The sequence below is a fragment of the Arabidopsis thaliana genome, chromosome 3 (assembly GCF_000001735.4).
Source record: "Arabidopsis thaliana chromosome 3, partial sequence".
In the NCBI taxonomy this organism is placed as follows: Eukaryota; Viridiplantae; Streptophyta; class Magnoliopsida; order Brassicales; family Brassicaceae; genus Arabidopsis; species Arabidopsis thaliana.
In genome coordinates this window covers 808,572-824,549 of record NC_003074.8, presented here as the reverse complement: position 1 = coordinate 824,549, position 15,978 = coordinate 808,572, and the positions used below count along the sequence as shown (strand labels likewise).

The 15,978-nt window shown below is 36.8% G+C and overlaps 8 protein-coding genes across 9 annotated transcripts; 5 read left to right on the top strand and 3 right to left on the bottom strand.

The window, feature by feature from the left end:
• The first annotated feature begins 3 nt into the window (after positions 1-3).
• On the top strand, positions 4-1,654 carry AT3G03460 (mediator of RNA polymerase II transcription subunit-like protein). The gene is made up of 2 exons (NM_111217.3): positions 4-516; positions 869-1,654. The coding sequence occupies exons 1-2, from the start codon at positions 65-67 to the stop codon at positions 1,479-1,481; spliced, it is 1,065 nt and encodes a 354-aa protein (NP_186996.1). The 5' UTR covers positions 4-64; the 3' UTR covers positions 1,482-1,654.
• Positions 1,655-2,897: 1,243 nt separating this feature from the next.
• Positions 2,898-5,213, top strand: RGL2 (RGA-like 2). The gene has a single exon (NM_111216.3). It carries the CDS (start codon positions 3,271-3,273, stop codon positions 4,912-4,914), a length of 1,644 nt encoding a protein of 547 aa, NP_186995.1. The 5' UTR covers positions 2,898-3,270; the 3' UTR covers positions 4,915-5,213.
• A 460-nt stretch (positions 5,214-5,673) lies between these two features.
• Positions 5,674-9,000, bottom strand: AT3G03440 (ARM repeat superfamily protein). The gene is made up of 2 exons (NM_111215.4): positions 8,429-9,000; positions 5,674-6,795 (listed from the first exon to the last, which is right to left on the bottom strand). Exons 1-2 carry the CDS (start codon positions 8,839-8,841, stop codon positions 5,982-5,984), a joined length of 1,227 nt encoding a protein of 408 aa, NP_186994.2. The 5' UTR covers positions 8,842-9,000; the 3' UTR covers positions 5,674-5,981.
• A 661-nt stretch (positions 9,001-9,661) lies between these two features.
• Positions 9,662-10,369, bottom strand: AT3G03430 (Calcium-binding EF-hand family protein). Its single transcript, NM_001337471.1, has one exon. It carries the CDS (start codon positions 10,067-10,069, stop codon positions 9,818-9,820), a length of 252 nt encoding a protein of 83 aa, NP_001319459.1. The 5' UTR covers positions 10,070-10,369; the 3' UTR covers positions 9,662-9,817.
• A 79-nt stretch (positions 10,370-10,448) lies between these two features.
• On the bottom strand, positions 10,449-12,154 carry AT3G03420 (Ku70-binding family protein). Of its 2 annotated transcripts, NM_111213.3 has the most exons (5): positions 11,918-12,154; positions 11,544-11,665; positions 11,308-11,445; positions 11,141-11,224; positions 10,449-11,040 (listed from the first exon to the last, which is right to left on the bottom strand). In NM_111213.3, the coding sequence occupies exons 1-5, from the start codon at positions 12,021-12,023 to the stop codon at positions 10,906-10,908; spliced, it is 585 nt and encodes a 194-aa protein (NP_566205.1). In that variant the 5' UTR covers positions 12,024-12,154; the 3' UTR covers positions 10,449-10,905. The 2 variants fall into 2 exon arrangements, with proteins under 2 accessions (NP_566205.1, NP_001325856.1); NM_001337470.1 differs by having other exon boundaries at positions 10,496-11,040; positions 11,141-11,445; positions 11,918-12,148.
• A 676-nt stretch (positions 12,155-12,830) lies between these two features.
• On the top strand, positions 12,831-13,226 carry AT3G03410 (EF hand calcium-binding protein family; the record flags this gene model as incomplete). The annotated part of the gene is made up of 1 exon (NM_111212.1): positions 12,831-13,226. The coding sequence occupies one exon, from the start codon at positions 12,831-12,833 to the stop codon at positions 13,224-13,226; it is 396 nt and encodes a 131-aa protein (NP_186991.1).
• A 528-nt stretch (positions 13,227-13,754) lies between these two features.
• AT3G03405 (F-box associated ubiquitination effector family protein) lies at positions 13,755-14,675 on the top strand (the record flags this gene model as incomplete). Its single annotated transcript, NM_148682.1, has 3 exons — positions 13,755-13,838; positions 14,088-14,281; positions 14,372-14,675. The coding sequence occupies 3 exons, from the start codon at positions 13,755-13,757 to the stop codon at positions 14,673-14,675; spliced, it is 582 nt and encodes a 193-aa protein (NP_683524.1).
• Positions 14,676-15,391: 716 nt separating this feature from the next.
• AT3G03400 (EF hand calcium-binding protein family) lies at positions 15,392-15,805 on the top strand (the record flags this gene model as incomplete). Its single annotated transcript, NM_111211.1, has 1 exon — positions 15,392-15,805. The coding sequence occupies one exon, from the start codon at positions 15,392-15,394 to the stop codon at positions 15,803-15,805; it is 414 nt and encodes a 137-aa protein (NP_186990.1).
• Between the last annotated feature and the right edge of the window lie 173 nt (positions 15,806-15,978).

The window sequence follows — 15,978 nt, the reverse complement described above, 5'->3', positions numbered from 1 at the left end:
TTCCATCTTTCATGGCGGAGAAGTAGAACAATTGCAAACAGAAAGAAACCCTAAAATTTCGAAAATGGAGGAATCGAAGCAGCAGCAGTTGCAACAACAACAACTCCTACTTCAAATGCAGCAACAACAACAAATGCAACAGCGTCAACAACAGCTCTTTCTGATGCAGCATTTGCAGAAACAGCAGCAACAACAGGCGGCGATGTCGATGTTTCCGCCGAACGCTGACGCTCATCTCCGGCCACCGGGGTTGATTCCGAACCGACCCGTTAACCCGTTTCTTCAGAACGTGAACCCTAACCCTAATTTGATTCAACAAGCCAATAAATTTCAGCAACAGCAGCAGCAACAGATGATGATGATGATGCAACAACAACAACTACAACAACAACAACAGCAGAAATTGATGCGTCCATCGAATCAATTGGAGATACAATTCGCTTACCAAGACGCTTGGCGTGTTTGTCATCCTGATTTCAAACGACCTTTCGCTTCTCTCGAAGACGCTTGTGAAAGGTTCGTCTAATTCTGTTTTTCCCCCAATTGTTTTCTCATAGAATTGAATTGATTTTATGGATTGTTCTTAGAATTCTGGGTATAGTGATTACTTGAAATAGTTCTTTGACTGAATTGATCTCTCTGGTAGTCATTAGTTAATTGTATCATCTTTTCATCGTAAAGGCCAATGCTTTATTGGAGTTCTTCAACTTTTTTCTCGGGATTGCAGAAAAAAGTTTTCTATTTTGAATTCCATGTGACATTGTATATGTTGTTGATCCATATATGAAATGTTTATAAAATGTGGAATTTCACTATTTCTTTGTGACATTTACAATTTTCTCTGTGATTTCACTATTTTTTTTTGCAGATTGTTACCTTATCATGTTGTAGCAGATTACGAAGCAGAAGAAGATGATAGTATCTTTGATTCAAACACAACAAGCCAGACGCTACCCCGCTGTCAGCAATGGGACAACAACATTGCAGCCAAAGTTGCAGAATTCACGGCGACATTTGAGGGACAAGTCCAAGCTTTCGACAGGATAATTCAAAAGAGAAGCGATGGAGACAGAGTTGAGGAAAGGCTGATGATGGAACAAGTTTTGCTCAATGACGAGAGAAACGCATGTATCCAGCTGGATAGGGAGATGAAAGCTCAGGATGCGAGGTTAAGAATGGCGGCTTTGGCTCAAGCAGCAGGACAAGCAAGGGCAGAAGAGTCTCAACAGTCTCATGCCGAGATGATGGCTCGTAACCCGTTGAGAGCTAATGCGATTGGGAATCATGGAGAACAGGGGCGTAACATGAACCCTAATGAGATGATGTTGCTGATGAATGGATGGGGGAACAATAACAACAACAATAATAGCCAGAAGGAAGAGAAGGAACCATTAGAAGATTTCTTGAATGATGAAGAAAATGAAAATGGTGAACATGAGAAGTGGCGAAGAAGTGGGGATTTTGATTTGAATATTCGGTAAATGAAACCATGACTCAGATTTTCTTTTGGTTTGGTTATCCAAATACTCGTAGTTTGGTGATGTAGTTAAATCTTGAAAGGTAGTGAATAAGGTGAAAGATAAATTGACGATGATGAAGTGTTCTTTGAGGTGGACTAGTTTTGGCGAGTGAGCATGACGCGCTTCAGTTTCGATTCTCTCATCTTATGAATTTTAAAAGAGGGATCCTAAATAAAAAGTAACAAATAATGTAAACCACAAAAGCAAAACAGGCCAATTTAGACACAAGTTACATCAAATGACTAAAAATGGAAAAGCATGCACCATGTGACTTCTAACACAACAACGAATATCATTTTCTTGTAGCTGCGATTGGGACCATACCTATATACAATCCCCACAACATTTTTCTATAATTTATTTTCTTATATTCCAAAAGGATCTTTTACGGTTTCCAAACGATACCACTATTCGAAAAAACCTTAATTATTATGCATGATGATGATGTGTGTATGTAAAACTGCTGAAAGATATATGCAATAAATTAATGAAAGTAACCTTATGTTGTGGACGTCTCGTAGGCTATGTCTTCCTCTACGTGGCACATGAGAAGTTGCTCATGTGTCCCCCTCAAATACTTGAGCTGTAGACTGTAGTTTTATCTCAGTGAAACAATACATAGCTAAAAACATATTTGTTTATCATTATGGTAAAAAAGAATTCACATCACCAGAATGTTAGAACTTGGTCAAGAAAAAAGAGAGTAATAGTTGAATCATATTTGTGTCTGATTATACTTTTCTTATGGACCAATAAAATAATTAGTTATCTAATGTTGTCTCAGTTTAATATGATCTCTAAAAACTGATTACTCTATGACATTAAACCTGCTGGTAACAAAAAATTGTTTGCTTTGAAAATTTGTATTTTTATCCAAACACTAACAACTTAGGATTCTTGCTTCATGATTATACACTTTCGACTGAGGAAAAGATTATATACTTTCTACCAAGATATGAGAAAATCAAATTTGTATAATTCAATATTTTCAGTTGTCATTAGAAAAGAGTTGATTATCAAATGTCAATTATTTAGTGAAAAAATAAACATTATCCAACATAAGGAAAAAAACTACACTTAAGTGCCATTATCTTAACACGCATTTGGTGCCGTTTGGGTTTAAGAACAACGAAGTCGTAAGCGAGAATATGACAATATTCAATGGCATTTAAGAACAATTAAGTCGTGATCGTCTATAAGACTATGACACTATCATTAAAAGACACTTTAATCACTTCACAACTTAAAAACATCTTACCAACAAATATGACGAAAGCACACTACAACCTAAAAGTTATAAAGTTCCATTGGTCAAAACTACTAAACAGATTTAGAAATCTCTACTAAACAGTTATAAAGAAAATTATCCATTACTACAAAAAAAAAGGAGTAAATTTCTTGGAGTTAGGAAAAAATGAAAGAGAGAAACAGATGCCAAACAATAGTGGCATGCTCTGATTCTTATCTCTTAAACACACTTCACAGTCACTTCTCTAATTGGACCTCTCTCTCACTCCCTCGTGCTTTATATATTGCTCCTCTCAGAATCTCCTTTCTTTCCACAAAAATTGTCTGTAACCAAATCACAACAAAGACCCACAAAATTCTTTTTTTTTTCTTTTTCAAATCCCATTAATAAAAACCTTACCAACCCATGAAGTAAAGTAAACTCCTTTCTTATAAACTCTCTTTTGTTCTTTTTTTTTCAACTTCATCAGTCTCTTAACTCACCATCACAAGAACAAGAAAGATGAAGAGAGGATACGGAGAAACATGGGATCCGCCACCAAAACCACTACCAGCTTCTCGTTCCGGAGAAGGTCCTTCAATGGCGGATAAGAAGAAGGCTGATGATGACAACAACAACAGCAACATGGATGATGAGCTTCTTGCTGTTCTTGGCTACAAGGTTCGATCTTCTGAGATGGCTGAAGTAGCACAGAAGCTTGAACAACTTGAGATGGTCTTGTCTAATGATGATGTTGGTTCTACTGTCTTAAACGACTCTGTTCATTATAACCCATCTGATCTCTCTAACTGGGTCGAGAGCATGCTTTCTGAGCTGAACAACCCGGCTTCTTCGGATCTTGACACGACCCGAAGTTGTGTGGATAGATCCGAATACGATCTCAGAGCAATTCCGGGTCTTTCTGCGTTTCCAAAGGAAGAGGAAGTCTTTGACGAGGAAGCTAGCAGCAAGAGGATCCGACTCGGATCGTGGTGCGAATCGTCGGACGAGTCAACTCGGTCCGTGGTGCTCGTTGACTCTCAGGAGACCGGAGTTAGACTTGTCCACGCACTAGTGGCGTGCGCTGAGGCGATTCACCAGGAGAATCTCAACTTAGCTGACGCGCTGGTGAAACGCGTGGGAACACTCGCGGGTTCTCAAGCTGGAGCTATGGGAAAAGTCGCTACGTATTTTGCTCAAGCCTTGGCTCGTCGTATTTACCGTGATTACACGGCGGAGACGGACGTTTGCGCGGCGGTGAACCCATCTTTCGAAGAGGTTTTGGAGATGCACTTTTACGAGTCTTGCCCTTACCTGAAGTTCGCTCATTTCACGGCGAACCAAGCGATTCTAGAAGCTGTTACGACGGCGCGTAGAGTTCACGTCATTGATTTAGGGCTTAATCAAGGGATGCAATGGCCTGCTTTAATGCAAGCTTTAGCTCTCCGACCCGGTGGACCTCCGTCGTTTCGTCTCACCGGAATCGGACCACCGCAGACGGAGAATTCAGATTCGCTTCAACAGTTAGGTTGGAAATTAGCTCAATTCGCTCAGAACATGGGCGTTGAATTCGAATTCAAAGGCTTAGCCGCTGAGAGTTTATCGGATCTTGAACCCGAAATGTTCGAAACCCGACCCGAATCTGAAACCTTAGTGGTTAATTCGGTATTTGAGCTCCACCGGTTATTAGCCCGATCCGGTTCAATCGAAAAGCTTCTCAATACGGTTAAAGCTATTAAACCGAGTATCGTAACGGTGGTTGAGCAAGAAGCGAACCACAACGGAATCGTCTTCCTCGATAGGTTCAACGAAGCGCTTCATTACTACTCGAGCTTGTTTGACTCGCTCGAAGACAGTTATAGTTTACCGAGTCAAGACCGAGTTATGTCAGAAGTGTACTTAGGGAGACAGATACTCAACGTTGTTGCGGCGGAAGGGTCCGATCGGGTCGAGCGGCACGAGACGGCTGCACAGTGGAGGATTCGGATGAAATCCGCTGGGTTTGACCCGATTCATCTCGGATCTAGCGCGTTTAAACAAGCGAGTATGCTTTTATCGCTTTACGCTACCGGAGATGGATACAGAGTTGAAGAAAATGACGGATGTTTAATGATAGGGTGGCAGACGCGACCACTCATCACAACCTCGGCGTGGAAACTCGCCTGAGTCGCGGCGGTAGAGATGACTCGCCTGAAACCGGGAAAAACAATAAATGTTTTAAAAAATTAGGAAAAGAGACCGTAACTTTAGTTATGTTTTTACTTTTTAACCCGAAGTTTTTGTGTGTTTAACCTTTTTGCCTAAATGTTTACAACTTTATCTTTTTGGACCTTGTGCGTATCTTTGAGAGTTAAGAGAACGAGTAAAAAATCTTGTATCGTAGATCGAGCTAAGTAGTTTTCAATAAATGGAAGGATAACGATTCTGTATGTTTTTTACTTGATCCAATATATATGAATTTATTTAAATGATTTTGTGTCATATATTTTTCAAATTTGGACAGTTTCGTTGATAACATGGGAAGTGAACGTGAGCGTTTCTGAAAAGGCGGATCCAAAATGTACTTTCAGTTTCGAGGACTGATGTCAGCCTTTGTTAAAAGATTTTCTTCGAAATATATTTTGGTACATTTTTGTTTTCGAAACAGATTGTTCTTTTCTCTCTCTTTATTATGGGTTTGATGAGGTAATATGGATGTCAAATTGATTTTGACGTACGTTATCAACTTTTAAAAATATGCGAGGTGAAATTATTCTACTTTTATGAGATCATAAGCCTCAAATTCAATGGTCTTCTACCTAAGAGTTGGTGGATCTAAATTTTGGGGGGTTTCAGTTTTGAAAACATATATGAAGTTATTCTTTCTGGAATTCAATCTAGACGTATAGTCAAGAAGGAAATTATAAAACGACATTAACGTAGGGATTTTGGTCGGATAGGTTCGGATTATATATAGAACACTCCAATGGCACAATAATATCATTGAAACCTTTTTTTAAAGTAAAAGCGATTCTATAAGTAATGCATGTACACACAAAAAGACTTTAAATTACAAAATGATTTTATTATGAACACTTTTGAGTAAAAAAAAAAAAAACCAGTCACTAAGAACCAAAGCGCCGGCAACTGGACTGGCATATATATATTCTTCAATCTTCATCACCCTTATTCGGAGTCAAACCACCGTTTTTATACTTGGAAGAAACCTAGGGATTGCGGTTTTCGATCACAGGTTATGGACGAACAAGAGTCGAGGCACGTTCTTGTAGATGTCTCAAGCTTTTTTCCATGCTAACTTGGACCATTTCAGCTAGCATCTTCTTTGCCTTACCGGATTGATCATCTCCGTCTATATGAGAGATTAAGCTTGACACTATGTTTTCTATTGTATCGGGTTGGACCTCTGATCTCGGACTTTCCGAGTTCCTTAGTAAACAGAGAAGTCTTTGAGCTTTAATCCGAGATTTCGATGTCCCCTGAACCGTGAGCTCAAGCAGTCCCGGTATTACACCTTCTCTAAGAATTGGCTCTCTGTATTTACTCCTATCGCTTTGGCAGAGCGTTAAAAGCACGCCAACGGCATGTTCCCGAGCTTGTAATGACCCGTTTTCAAGAACTTCCACGACCGCTAAAACTCCTCCTTCATCAGAAACTAACCCTGTTCTCGCCTCCTCACCAGAAACCATCAAGGCCTCTATTAGTGAACAACATTTCTCAGATGTTTTCGACGACTTTTTACTTGATTTGAGAAGATTCAGTATTGGTGAGAGTGGTTTAGTTGCTAGGATCATGCTTAGGTTATCGGGGAGTGTAGAGAGGTTGGAAAGAGCCATTACTGCATCAGCTTTAGCTTGTGGGCTTCCATGTTTAATGACCTTGACTAATAAAGGAACCACACCATTAGCTCCAATGATGGGTTTGTTGTTTGCTGACGCGGAGAGAGTGAGCAAAGATGCAGAAGCATACTCTTGAAGTGTTGGGCTATTTGATTGTAAGAAGTTGATGATTGGCTCTAAAGCACCGGCTTCAATTATACTCACTTTATTCCTAAAATTTGAAAAATTAGAAACAAAACTCAGAATAATAGTCTCAGAGGAGAATATTCATCGAAGACAATGACACATATGTTTCTAATCAAATAGGCAAAAATCAATCTTTCTTTCTCTAAGACTTTACTCTGCATTCAATTTAAAAGTCATATGAATTGTAATCAAGGGAAAATAGAGTTGAAGCCACCAACCTAACCTCTTAGGAAAACCAAGCAGACGTAATTTAATTAATGTTTATGGGACACCAAAATTAAAGTAGGAAAAGATATTTAATGAAAACAATAGTATAAGAGAGGAAAAGTGAAGCAAAAGAAAGGCGTGAGTCCTAGTATCTTTACTGTGCTAGCTCCATGTCTTCTCTCCACTAGATGGATCCCATTAATAAAAGAAAGTGATGATCTCAGAGTTTAGACCAAAAAATAAATTGACTACAAAGTCGTTTGCGTATAAACTAAGAAAGATTCAGTAGTAAGGAAAAAATATCACAAAAAATACTCAAGTCTGGTAAAGCAGGGACCCTACAGATGCGGAAAGAGCTAATAAATTAAGTTAGGCAAACTTATTAATACCTACCCCAAAGCAAAGAGTTAGTTAACTTCAGGTGATTTCCATCTATAAACTATCACTTAACTTTTAAATCATCCTCTGTTTTTAGTTTGACACAAATTTAAAGATGCACCACTTTGATGCATTGAGATTGGCTTGTTATTGTCCTCTCTTTCTGATGGAATATCAAAGGACGGGGGAATTTGCGGCCGGTTAACGTAGAGAAAGAAAGATTCTTTGTTTTAGTGTTATCTTGCTACTTGATTCTTTGCTTGCTAAAGGAATGTCAAGACTAGTGAAAAAAAGAAAAGAAAAAAGGAAAAGCTAAGCTAACATGACTCCTATCTTTTGTGTAGATCAATCAAAATTTCATCTACAACTAGAAACCAATCAACTCTCACAAAACATGACAACAGTAAAAGAATCAAGTCAGAATTCTTCAGAAATCGCATAACCAAAAGAATAATTTAAAAGTAAAGAAGAGTATCCCTGATGACGAAATATCCTGTTCCCTAAAAATGGATGAACCCTAGGAAAATTTTGAATCCCCAGTAACCAGAAATCCTTCAAATGTAAGCAAAAAGGATATAAAAGAGGAACACACAAATAAAAAAAAGCTTGAAGAAACATAGAGTACACTCCAAGCAAACAAAAAGCAATTACCAACAAAGTTGATTGATCCACCCAATCTTATTAAAGAAAAGTGATTAAAGCAGAAAACGAGATTGCTACGATCGATGTTATCCATTTCGATACAATTACCTAATCATCAACTTACACGAGACCGACCAAAAAGGAAAGAATTGTGACACCTATTGATTCAATCATGACTCCATTTTCTCACCGGAATGATAGAAGTAATGGAATCATCATCATGAGTTTTTCATAAACGTGTTTAAGTTCTTAAAACTCTCTATCTATCTTCTCCGAATTTTGATATCTAGTTTCTAATGAAATCACGTAATCTATTATATCCGATATGATTAATCTAACTAATCCCAAGCTAAGAAACCACCACTAATCAGATCAGTATACGAAAAACAGAACAAATTCGAAAAACAGAGAGGAGGAAGAAGACAACGTACTTTTCGTCTTTGACGGCGAGGTTAAGGAGAGCGAGTAAAGCAGCCTCGTGGTGAGATTCAGGCGAATCAAATCGGAGCATAGAAACGAGAGGTTCCACGGCTTGGGAAAAGTGTCGGCGGCACCTATGAGACGTCTTTGTCAGCCGACGGATCTCTTTAGCAGCAAACAGCCTCGAATCGCAATCCTCCGATCGGATTAAGCTCAGAACTCTCTGGATTGAAGCAGAAGAAGACGAAGAAACCGACACCGACGAAGAAACCGAAACCGCCGTGTGGAGCAATTCGTGGTCTACATCTCCGCCACGTGGCGAATCGCAATCGAGGCTTGTGTCGATTGACGACACGGAGGAAGAACAGGAAGAAGAAGAAGCGACGGTGGAGATAAGGCTGTTTGTTTCTCCGGCGAGGTCCATTTCAGGAGAAAGAAGAAAAGATCTGCTTGAGAAAGAGAAAGAGAAAGAGAGAGAGAGAGACGTAGGATTAAGGCGTTGGCCAACGGTTACATAGTACGTGTATATTTATACTACACACGAGTGGCAATATATGTACTTATGTATTTGTGACTAAAAAATATATTTTATTTAGGAAGTCTTTTTTCATATGCTTTTTGGTTATAATTGTATAGAGCAAATTGTATGAAAACAATACAAATCAACAAGAGAATTTGGGTTGAAAGACTTTTTAAGGGGATGGCTTCAATTTCTCTTGTTTTTAACTTTTAGTTGTAAAAAGATATTTTTTTTTGAAGAAATGATGTAAGATGGCCCAAAGCTATTTGAGAGATTTTATTCGATTATTTAAGTAATATATGTTTGGTCCTCGATATCAAGATCAATTACCAACCATTCTTTGTTATAGGGTCTTTATCTTATGTGTAGCTATATTTAGAAACAATAATATGGGGGAGATCTTTTAGCTAAATAATTTAAATGCTAAAAGCGTGTAAACTTAAAGAGCTAAATACAATTTTGATTTTCTTTATAAGAGTTTCCTATATTTTGATTTATGTCAATGACTACACTTTAGTTATTCGTATTCATCCCTAATGGTCTTGGTCAACACATTCTTGTATAGAACCAAAGAAGCTCTTGAGCATTTTTTGTTTTTGGTTTTAAGCTCTTGAGCTTTTAACCACGCTAAAGCATAAAATTAGATCAGCCAAAACCGCAAAAAAAAAAAAAAAAAAAAAAAAGCTAAAGAATGGAGAATTCTTCAATACATCGTTACAATCCACTTCAAGAATAATCCAAGATCTTCCATTACATGAAAATAAAGACATAAAGAAAAAAAAACATACTTCATCAAATGATTGTCATTACAAAACAAATTGAACACGATTAATTCTCAAACCCTTTCATATAAATATAGATTAGATCTGTTCATTTTACTTTAGAAAATCTTGGCAACGTCTTTCATAAGACCACGATTGGCACTTGCGAAATCAATGAATTCTTGGTACGAGATGTATCCATCGCCATCGGTATCAATCTCTGCCATCATACGCTTAATGTCCTCGTGTGTGACCGAGCCAAGGTTCTTGAGAGCATCTCCAAGCTCGGCCGCTGAGATTTTTCCATCTCCATTAGCATCAAATTTCTTGAAAATACGGTCATGCTCAGCTTTTTCTGTTGCGTCAGCCATTGTTTGTACTTTGTAGTTTTGTTCTTTTTGTCGGAGAGATCAGATGATCATAAGTGTTATATAAAGAGATTTGAATGTGAAGAAGTTGAGGCTATGCTTTAAATTAGGCGATTTAATGAGAAAACCGAATTACCAAAATTAGAATTTGACTTGGTCTTTCATTAACTGTCAATACAAACTTGTTTTTTTGGTGGTTGTTGTTACAACAAGAACAAAATAGTGAAAGAAGTTGATCAATATTTGACGATATAAGTTAACATTTTTTTACCTTTCTATCATTTTCAGCTCAAACCCATATTTTATTTTATTATGCATAACTGAAATCAACTTGGATTCTAAAACTGATTGTGATAATCAATTGGTAAAACATTGTTAACTTTTCTGCTTAAAAGAAGTTTATTCATAACAATATAGTAATGCATAAGTCGATCAATAAATTTTCTTCAAATATGATATGATTTTACTCTGTCCCTAAAGTATCAACTTTCTATTACACTGTTAGATTCAGAGCTACTTATCCCTCCAGACTCCAGAGTGTGATGTAAAATACAAATCCATAAATCAAAATTATACTTTCAAGCAAAATCCACTTGAAATCAAGATTGTGTATTAGACCTTTTCCTTTGTTTCAAACAACAATGTAAAGAATCTAAACAAATACTCTATCGTTTGACTTGGCCAAAAAGGTTGGATTGAGAGAAATACATGGGGGGATAATCAACGGCTGAATCCAACAGTTTTTTTTCTGGCTTTATGTCGATCTTCAAAGATGAAGTTGAACTCATAACTTTGAAGCAAACATAAGTCTTTTGAGAGTGTAAATAGACTTATTACCTTCAAGGAGCTCTATCAAAAGGCTTAGTGTCATTGTAACAAGTATCCCACACTGCTTCCATCGCGTCTTTAGCAGCTACTTCCGAGCAATACGGGTTGCCACGAAGTGATTTCAACACTCTTCTTTTTATACATTCCTTTTTGAAAAACCGAGAATCAGGTTATTATTAACAAGAATCATCCATGATTCTACAAAATGAACTAGCTAACACAACTCTTATCCTTAAAGAGACTTACTTGTTCATGCCCTCTTAATTTAATGAAACCGCGCAAAAGTTCTCTCTTGAAATGGCAATCACCGCTTAGATGACCTGCACGAATCTGTTAAAGAAAACACACACACCAAAACCTATCAAGTACTTTGACAAGAGTATATCAAAGGTTTGATCTAATATTGTAATCACCTCGCTGCAAGCATGATGAGCACAATTAGTCCAATCCAAATTCTTGGCTCGGCACTCGTCATAAGCATGAATCAACTCATGTATAACTACTTGGTTCACTTCATCTTGAATGGTCAGATAGTTACTGCAGACAGTTATCTTGAAACATAGAAAACAAAAGGAAACAAAGCAAGATTTCAGCATCAAGGGACAATCATCAAAGAGCTCGAAAAAAGGAAACATGGAAATGGTTTTACCCCTCTTCCTTTAGTGTAACCTCCAGCTACAGGTCCAGTACAAACAACAGCCTTAACGAAATTATCACCAACTCTACACCCAGATTTCTCCATTTGCTCCATCAGAAACTTCACTATTGGGTCTAATCAAACAACATTCAAAGTCAGACCAATATAACCAAAGCAAATCAAACAAGTGATTTAACATCCTAAACTCCTTAAACCCTCAAGTGATTCCAAAACCCTAAACCCTAGATTACACGAAATAATTAAAACTTTTTCCATGAATATCTCAAATTACAGAGTGAGCTAATCAAACAACAAATGGATTAAGATTAAGAAACTGAGAAATAAGAACGAAGATTGAAATCTAGATGCTTAGTCTGTATATATACTTCGGAAACTCCTACGAATCATGTCTTGGCATTCATCGATAGATTTGCCGCGTCTTGCTCCTGGATTAAATTCGGATCCTGAATTCGGAGCAGCTGCATCTTCCATTCAATCTCTGGTTCGCTTTGAATCGATTTTGACGGCAGTAGGATTTGTATAAGCCGGAGAAATCCTTCGGGAGTGGCCTAAGATCGATGGTCAGCGAGTGAGGACGGAGAGAAAATGAGTGAAAGGGTAAATGTGTAAAATTACATTAATTTTGTACTAATATTTTTCTATTTTGCCAATTTACGTAATAGGTGACGTCAGTGTTTTTTTTGGTAGGCACAGGTGACGTCAGTGTTGTGGTGAACGTTGGTAAAAATAAAATAAATAGATAGTGGAACATATCTAATTAAGTTTGTATAACAAATACACTTTAGTTATTTAGAAACTATCATTTTTAATATTAATCTATAAATAAACTTGATTTACTTACATTTCTTGTTTTTTTTTCCCCTTACTTACTTACTTACATGTGTCAAACTGAATCCCATCTAATTGTTGACAAAATTTTCAAAACTTTAGAGGTTAATACTATTCCAGATAGCCAAATCCATTTTAACATAATATGAGCTACTGTGAGATACAAGTAAGTGAAGAACTATTAATAATATACAGATTTGAACAAATCCAATTTCTAGGATAAAATCTACATACATATATATATATATATATATATCCTCCTTTATTTTTTGAATCACTAAATTTTTCTATGCATACTTTATTTTTAATTAATCGTTAATTGGACTATCTATCAATTTTTATAATTAATTGTTTCCAAACCCTATAAATATTCACACTATTTTTTTTAAAAAAAAAAAACAAAGGAACAAGTAGTATCAAACATAACATATATAAAACACTTAAGCAACTATGTCTGCAAAACGTGTCTTCGAGAAGTTCGATAAGAACAAAGACGGTAAACTATCATTAGACGAGTTTCGTGAAGTGGCTCTTGCGTTCTCTCCTTACTTTACTCAGGAAGATATCGTAAAGTTTTTCGAAGAGATCGACGTGGACGGTAACGGCGAGCTAAACGCCGACGAGTTTACTTCGTGCATTGAGAAAATGTTGAAGGAAGTGTTTGTTTTCTGTGATGTTGACGGTGACGGGAAGATACCAGCCAGCGAGTCCTATGTGACTATGACTAGCCTCGGAAAGAAATTCACCGAGGAGACTTCTGCCGAAAAGGTCCGAGCGGCGGATGTCGATGGTGATGGCTATTTGAACTTTGACGAGTTTATGGCTTTGGTTATTGGTGACATATAAATTGCTTGTTTACTAAGTGTCTTTTATCGCTTATACATTGTTCTATGAATAAGAAAGGTTTATTCATGTTTAGTTTCTTCGGTTTTAGAGGTTTCTCTCGACCGTTTATATATAAAAAGTTTAAATAAATTGAAGGTGCATGTTGTTGTTGAATAACGTATACAACAAGACAAATGTTTTGGGTCATTAGCCATATGTACTGGTCTTATAAAGTATATTGAAATCTGAAATAATAGTAAAATTTGTTGTTTTTCTTATAAAAATAAGCAAAAACTAACGGTGTGTATGTATTGATTAAACTCTTAATTCTTGGTTATCAACGACGAGTATATATCAAAGCAAACATATAGAATTAAGAAAATGTCCACAAAACAAATTTTCGAGAGGGCCCAAATAGATTCATAGGCCCAAGAGTGGCCCAGCATCATTTAGGGTTTATGTATCTCATTATTATTGAGTTTATTCCCAGCCTCTACCTTTATCCGCAAGAAATCACAGGGAAAAAAAAACCAGTTGCAAACTGAGACAATGACGACGATCTCAGATCTTCCAAAGGAATTGGTAGAGGAGATTATCTCTGGGGTTCCTACGAAATTGATGAGAGCAGTTCGAGTTACTTGCAAAAAATGGAACTGTTTATATAAAAGTCGGAGCTTTATAAAGATGCACCTTGGAGGAAAGGGAAGCCTCGGATGATTTTTATGATGGATTATAAACTTTACTTAATGAACGTCGTTGAAGACGTCAATGGAGATCCATCGATAGAGACTCTAGGTCAACTTACTTTCTTAAACGATTCAAATAAAGTCAAGATATCTGAAGTTTTCCATTGTGAGGGTTTTATTGTTATGCATCTTAAAGGGAGACAATACTAGGCTTGTGGTTTGGAATCCTTATATCGGGCAAACAAGGTCGATCAAACTCGTGAAGGGATGGGACACGTGCAGTTACGCTTTCGGATGCTTGGAGAAGAATAAAAAATCTTGTCGTAGCCACAAAATCTTGAGGTTTTTAGATGATGACACACTTTACAACGGAAGAGACAACTTTAGATTGTATGAAATCTAGATTTTGAGATACTAAAAATTTCATTTTTATTTTGTTCTGCAACCATTGAAACTAGACACCGAAAAGGTGTCTTGGAGCAAGTTCTTGAAAGTGAATACGGGACCTGAAGTTTCATTAGTACTTGAGAGTTTCATCATTGACGAAGAGAAGAAAGTCGTCATGGTTAGTGAGGGTTTTAAACACCGAATATCTTACATTCTTGGAGAGAATGGATACTTAAGAGAATTGGATCTAGGAGAATCTATCTACACAAACTGTTGGACACAAGCGTGCTCTTATGTTCCAAGTTTAGTGCAACTCAAGCAACCAGCAGGAGGCAAAAGGAAACTACAAAGCAGAGCGCTGAGACTTGTCGCACTTGATAAGCGAATCAATAAGTAATCTACATTAAGATGCAAAAGGAGGAAATTAAACGAGATAGTTAGTCTCATTTCACAAAGCCTAAATATTTATGTGTTTCATTTACTCTTATTCTTTGTACAAGATTTACTCTTTATTATTAATTTGGTTTCTCCCATCTCATGCAATATGAAGAGGTCTACTGAAAGATATTTAAAAAGAAAACAGAACAACAATGAAATCTATCTCTTTTATCTTATATTCTTATGTACACATTAGTAAGCCCCCGAAGCTATGTTGTGAATACTTTATACATATTGAATTGATGATGATACATCATAATTCCTCTGGCTCTTTGTGAAGGTGATTTATTAACTTTTCTAATAAAATCTTGTGATTAATTTCCCTTGGGCTCTTTGTTCAACCACGTGTAAGTCTTTGTAGATTGGTCACCTACATGGAGCTATCAATAAGATGAAACAAATCCATTTTAGATGAACATCCCCACATTCTTGGGAAATTTTGATTTTTTTTTTCTTTTAATGGAAAAAAGGATTTACTTCTTTTTATGTAAACCAACTATTTATTTTTCTTACCAAACAATATTGATACATTTAATAACCATTTACAATGTTCACATATAAATAAATCAAGCAAATTTGTAAAACGGGTACGTGAATATAATAACTTCAAATCTATAAATACAAGGACCCATTGTTTTGTGTAGAAAATCAACAAAAGTGCATATTAATAAGAATATGAATAATATGTCTTTAAGTGATATCTTCGAGAGGTTTGACACGAGCAAAGATGGTAAGATCTCTTGGGAAGAGTTTCGTGACGCGATTCATGCTCTCTCTCCATCTATCCCTTCAGAAAAACTCGTCGAGATGTTCATCCAGCTTGACACGAATGGAGATGGTCAGGTCGATGCGGCCAAATTCGCTTCGTGCATGGACCAAACAGCTCAGTCTAGTGGTGGTGACGTGGAAAAAGAGTTGAAGGATGCTTTTAAACTATACGATATTAATTGTGATGGGAAGATATCGGCCAATGAGTTACATGTGGTGATGACTCGGCTTGGAGAGAAGTGTACGGTCGAGAGCTGCGTAGGGATGGTTCAAGCTATCGATGTAGATGGTGATGGTTATATTAGATTCGTAGGAGTTTAAGACTATGATGATGCGTTCTAGGAAATAGTGTAGACTATATATTCCTCCTAAGGACCCAAGCCTAGAATTTGATCACTATAAATCTATAATGTTATAGTCTCTGTTCATCAATTTGAGTTTCGAATTGAAGCTTTTTCAAGTTTGCTAAGATTTATGACATCATCAATTGGTTT

Coding starts and splice junctions, on each gene's coding strand:
- AT3G03460 (NM_111217.3), top strand. CDS start 65: ATGGAGGAATCGAAGCAGCAGCAGTTGCAACAACAACAACTCCTACTT. Junction 517..868: donor CTCGAAGACGCTTGTGAAAG/GTTCGTCTAATT, acceptor TTTTTTTTGCAG/ATTGTTACCTTATCATGTTG.
- RGL2 (NM_111216.3), top strand. CDS start 3,271: ATGAAGAGAGGATACGGAGAAACATGGGATCCGCCACCAAAACCACTA.
- AT3G03440 (NM_111215.4), bottom strand. CDS start 8,841: ATGGACCTCGCCGGAGAAACAAACAGCCTTATCTCCACCGTCGCTTCT. Junction 6,796..8,428: donor CTCGCCGTCAAAGACGAAAA/GTACGTTGTCTT, acceptor TTCAAATTTTAG/GAATAAAGTGAGTATAATTG.
- AT3G03430 (NM_001337471.1), bottom strand. CDS start 10,069: ATGGCTGACGCAACAGAAAAAGCTGAGCATGACCGTATTTTCAAGAAA.
- AT3G03420 (NM_111213.3), bottom strand. CDS start 12,023: ATGGAAGATGCAGCTGCTCCGAATTCAGGATCCGAATTTAATCCAGGA. Junction 11,446..11,543: donor GTTACACTAAAGGAAGAGGG/GTAAAACCATTT, acceptor CTATGTTTCAAG/ATAACTGTCTGCAGTAACTA. Junction 11,041..11,140: donor AATTAAGAGGGCATGAACAA/GTAAGTCTCTTT, acceptor TTTTTCAAAAAG/GAATGTATAAAAAGAAGAGT.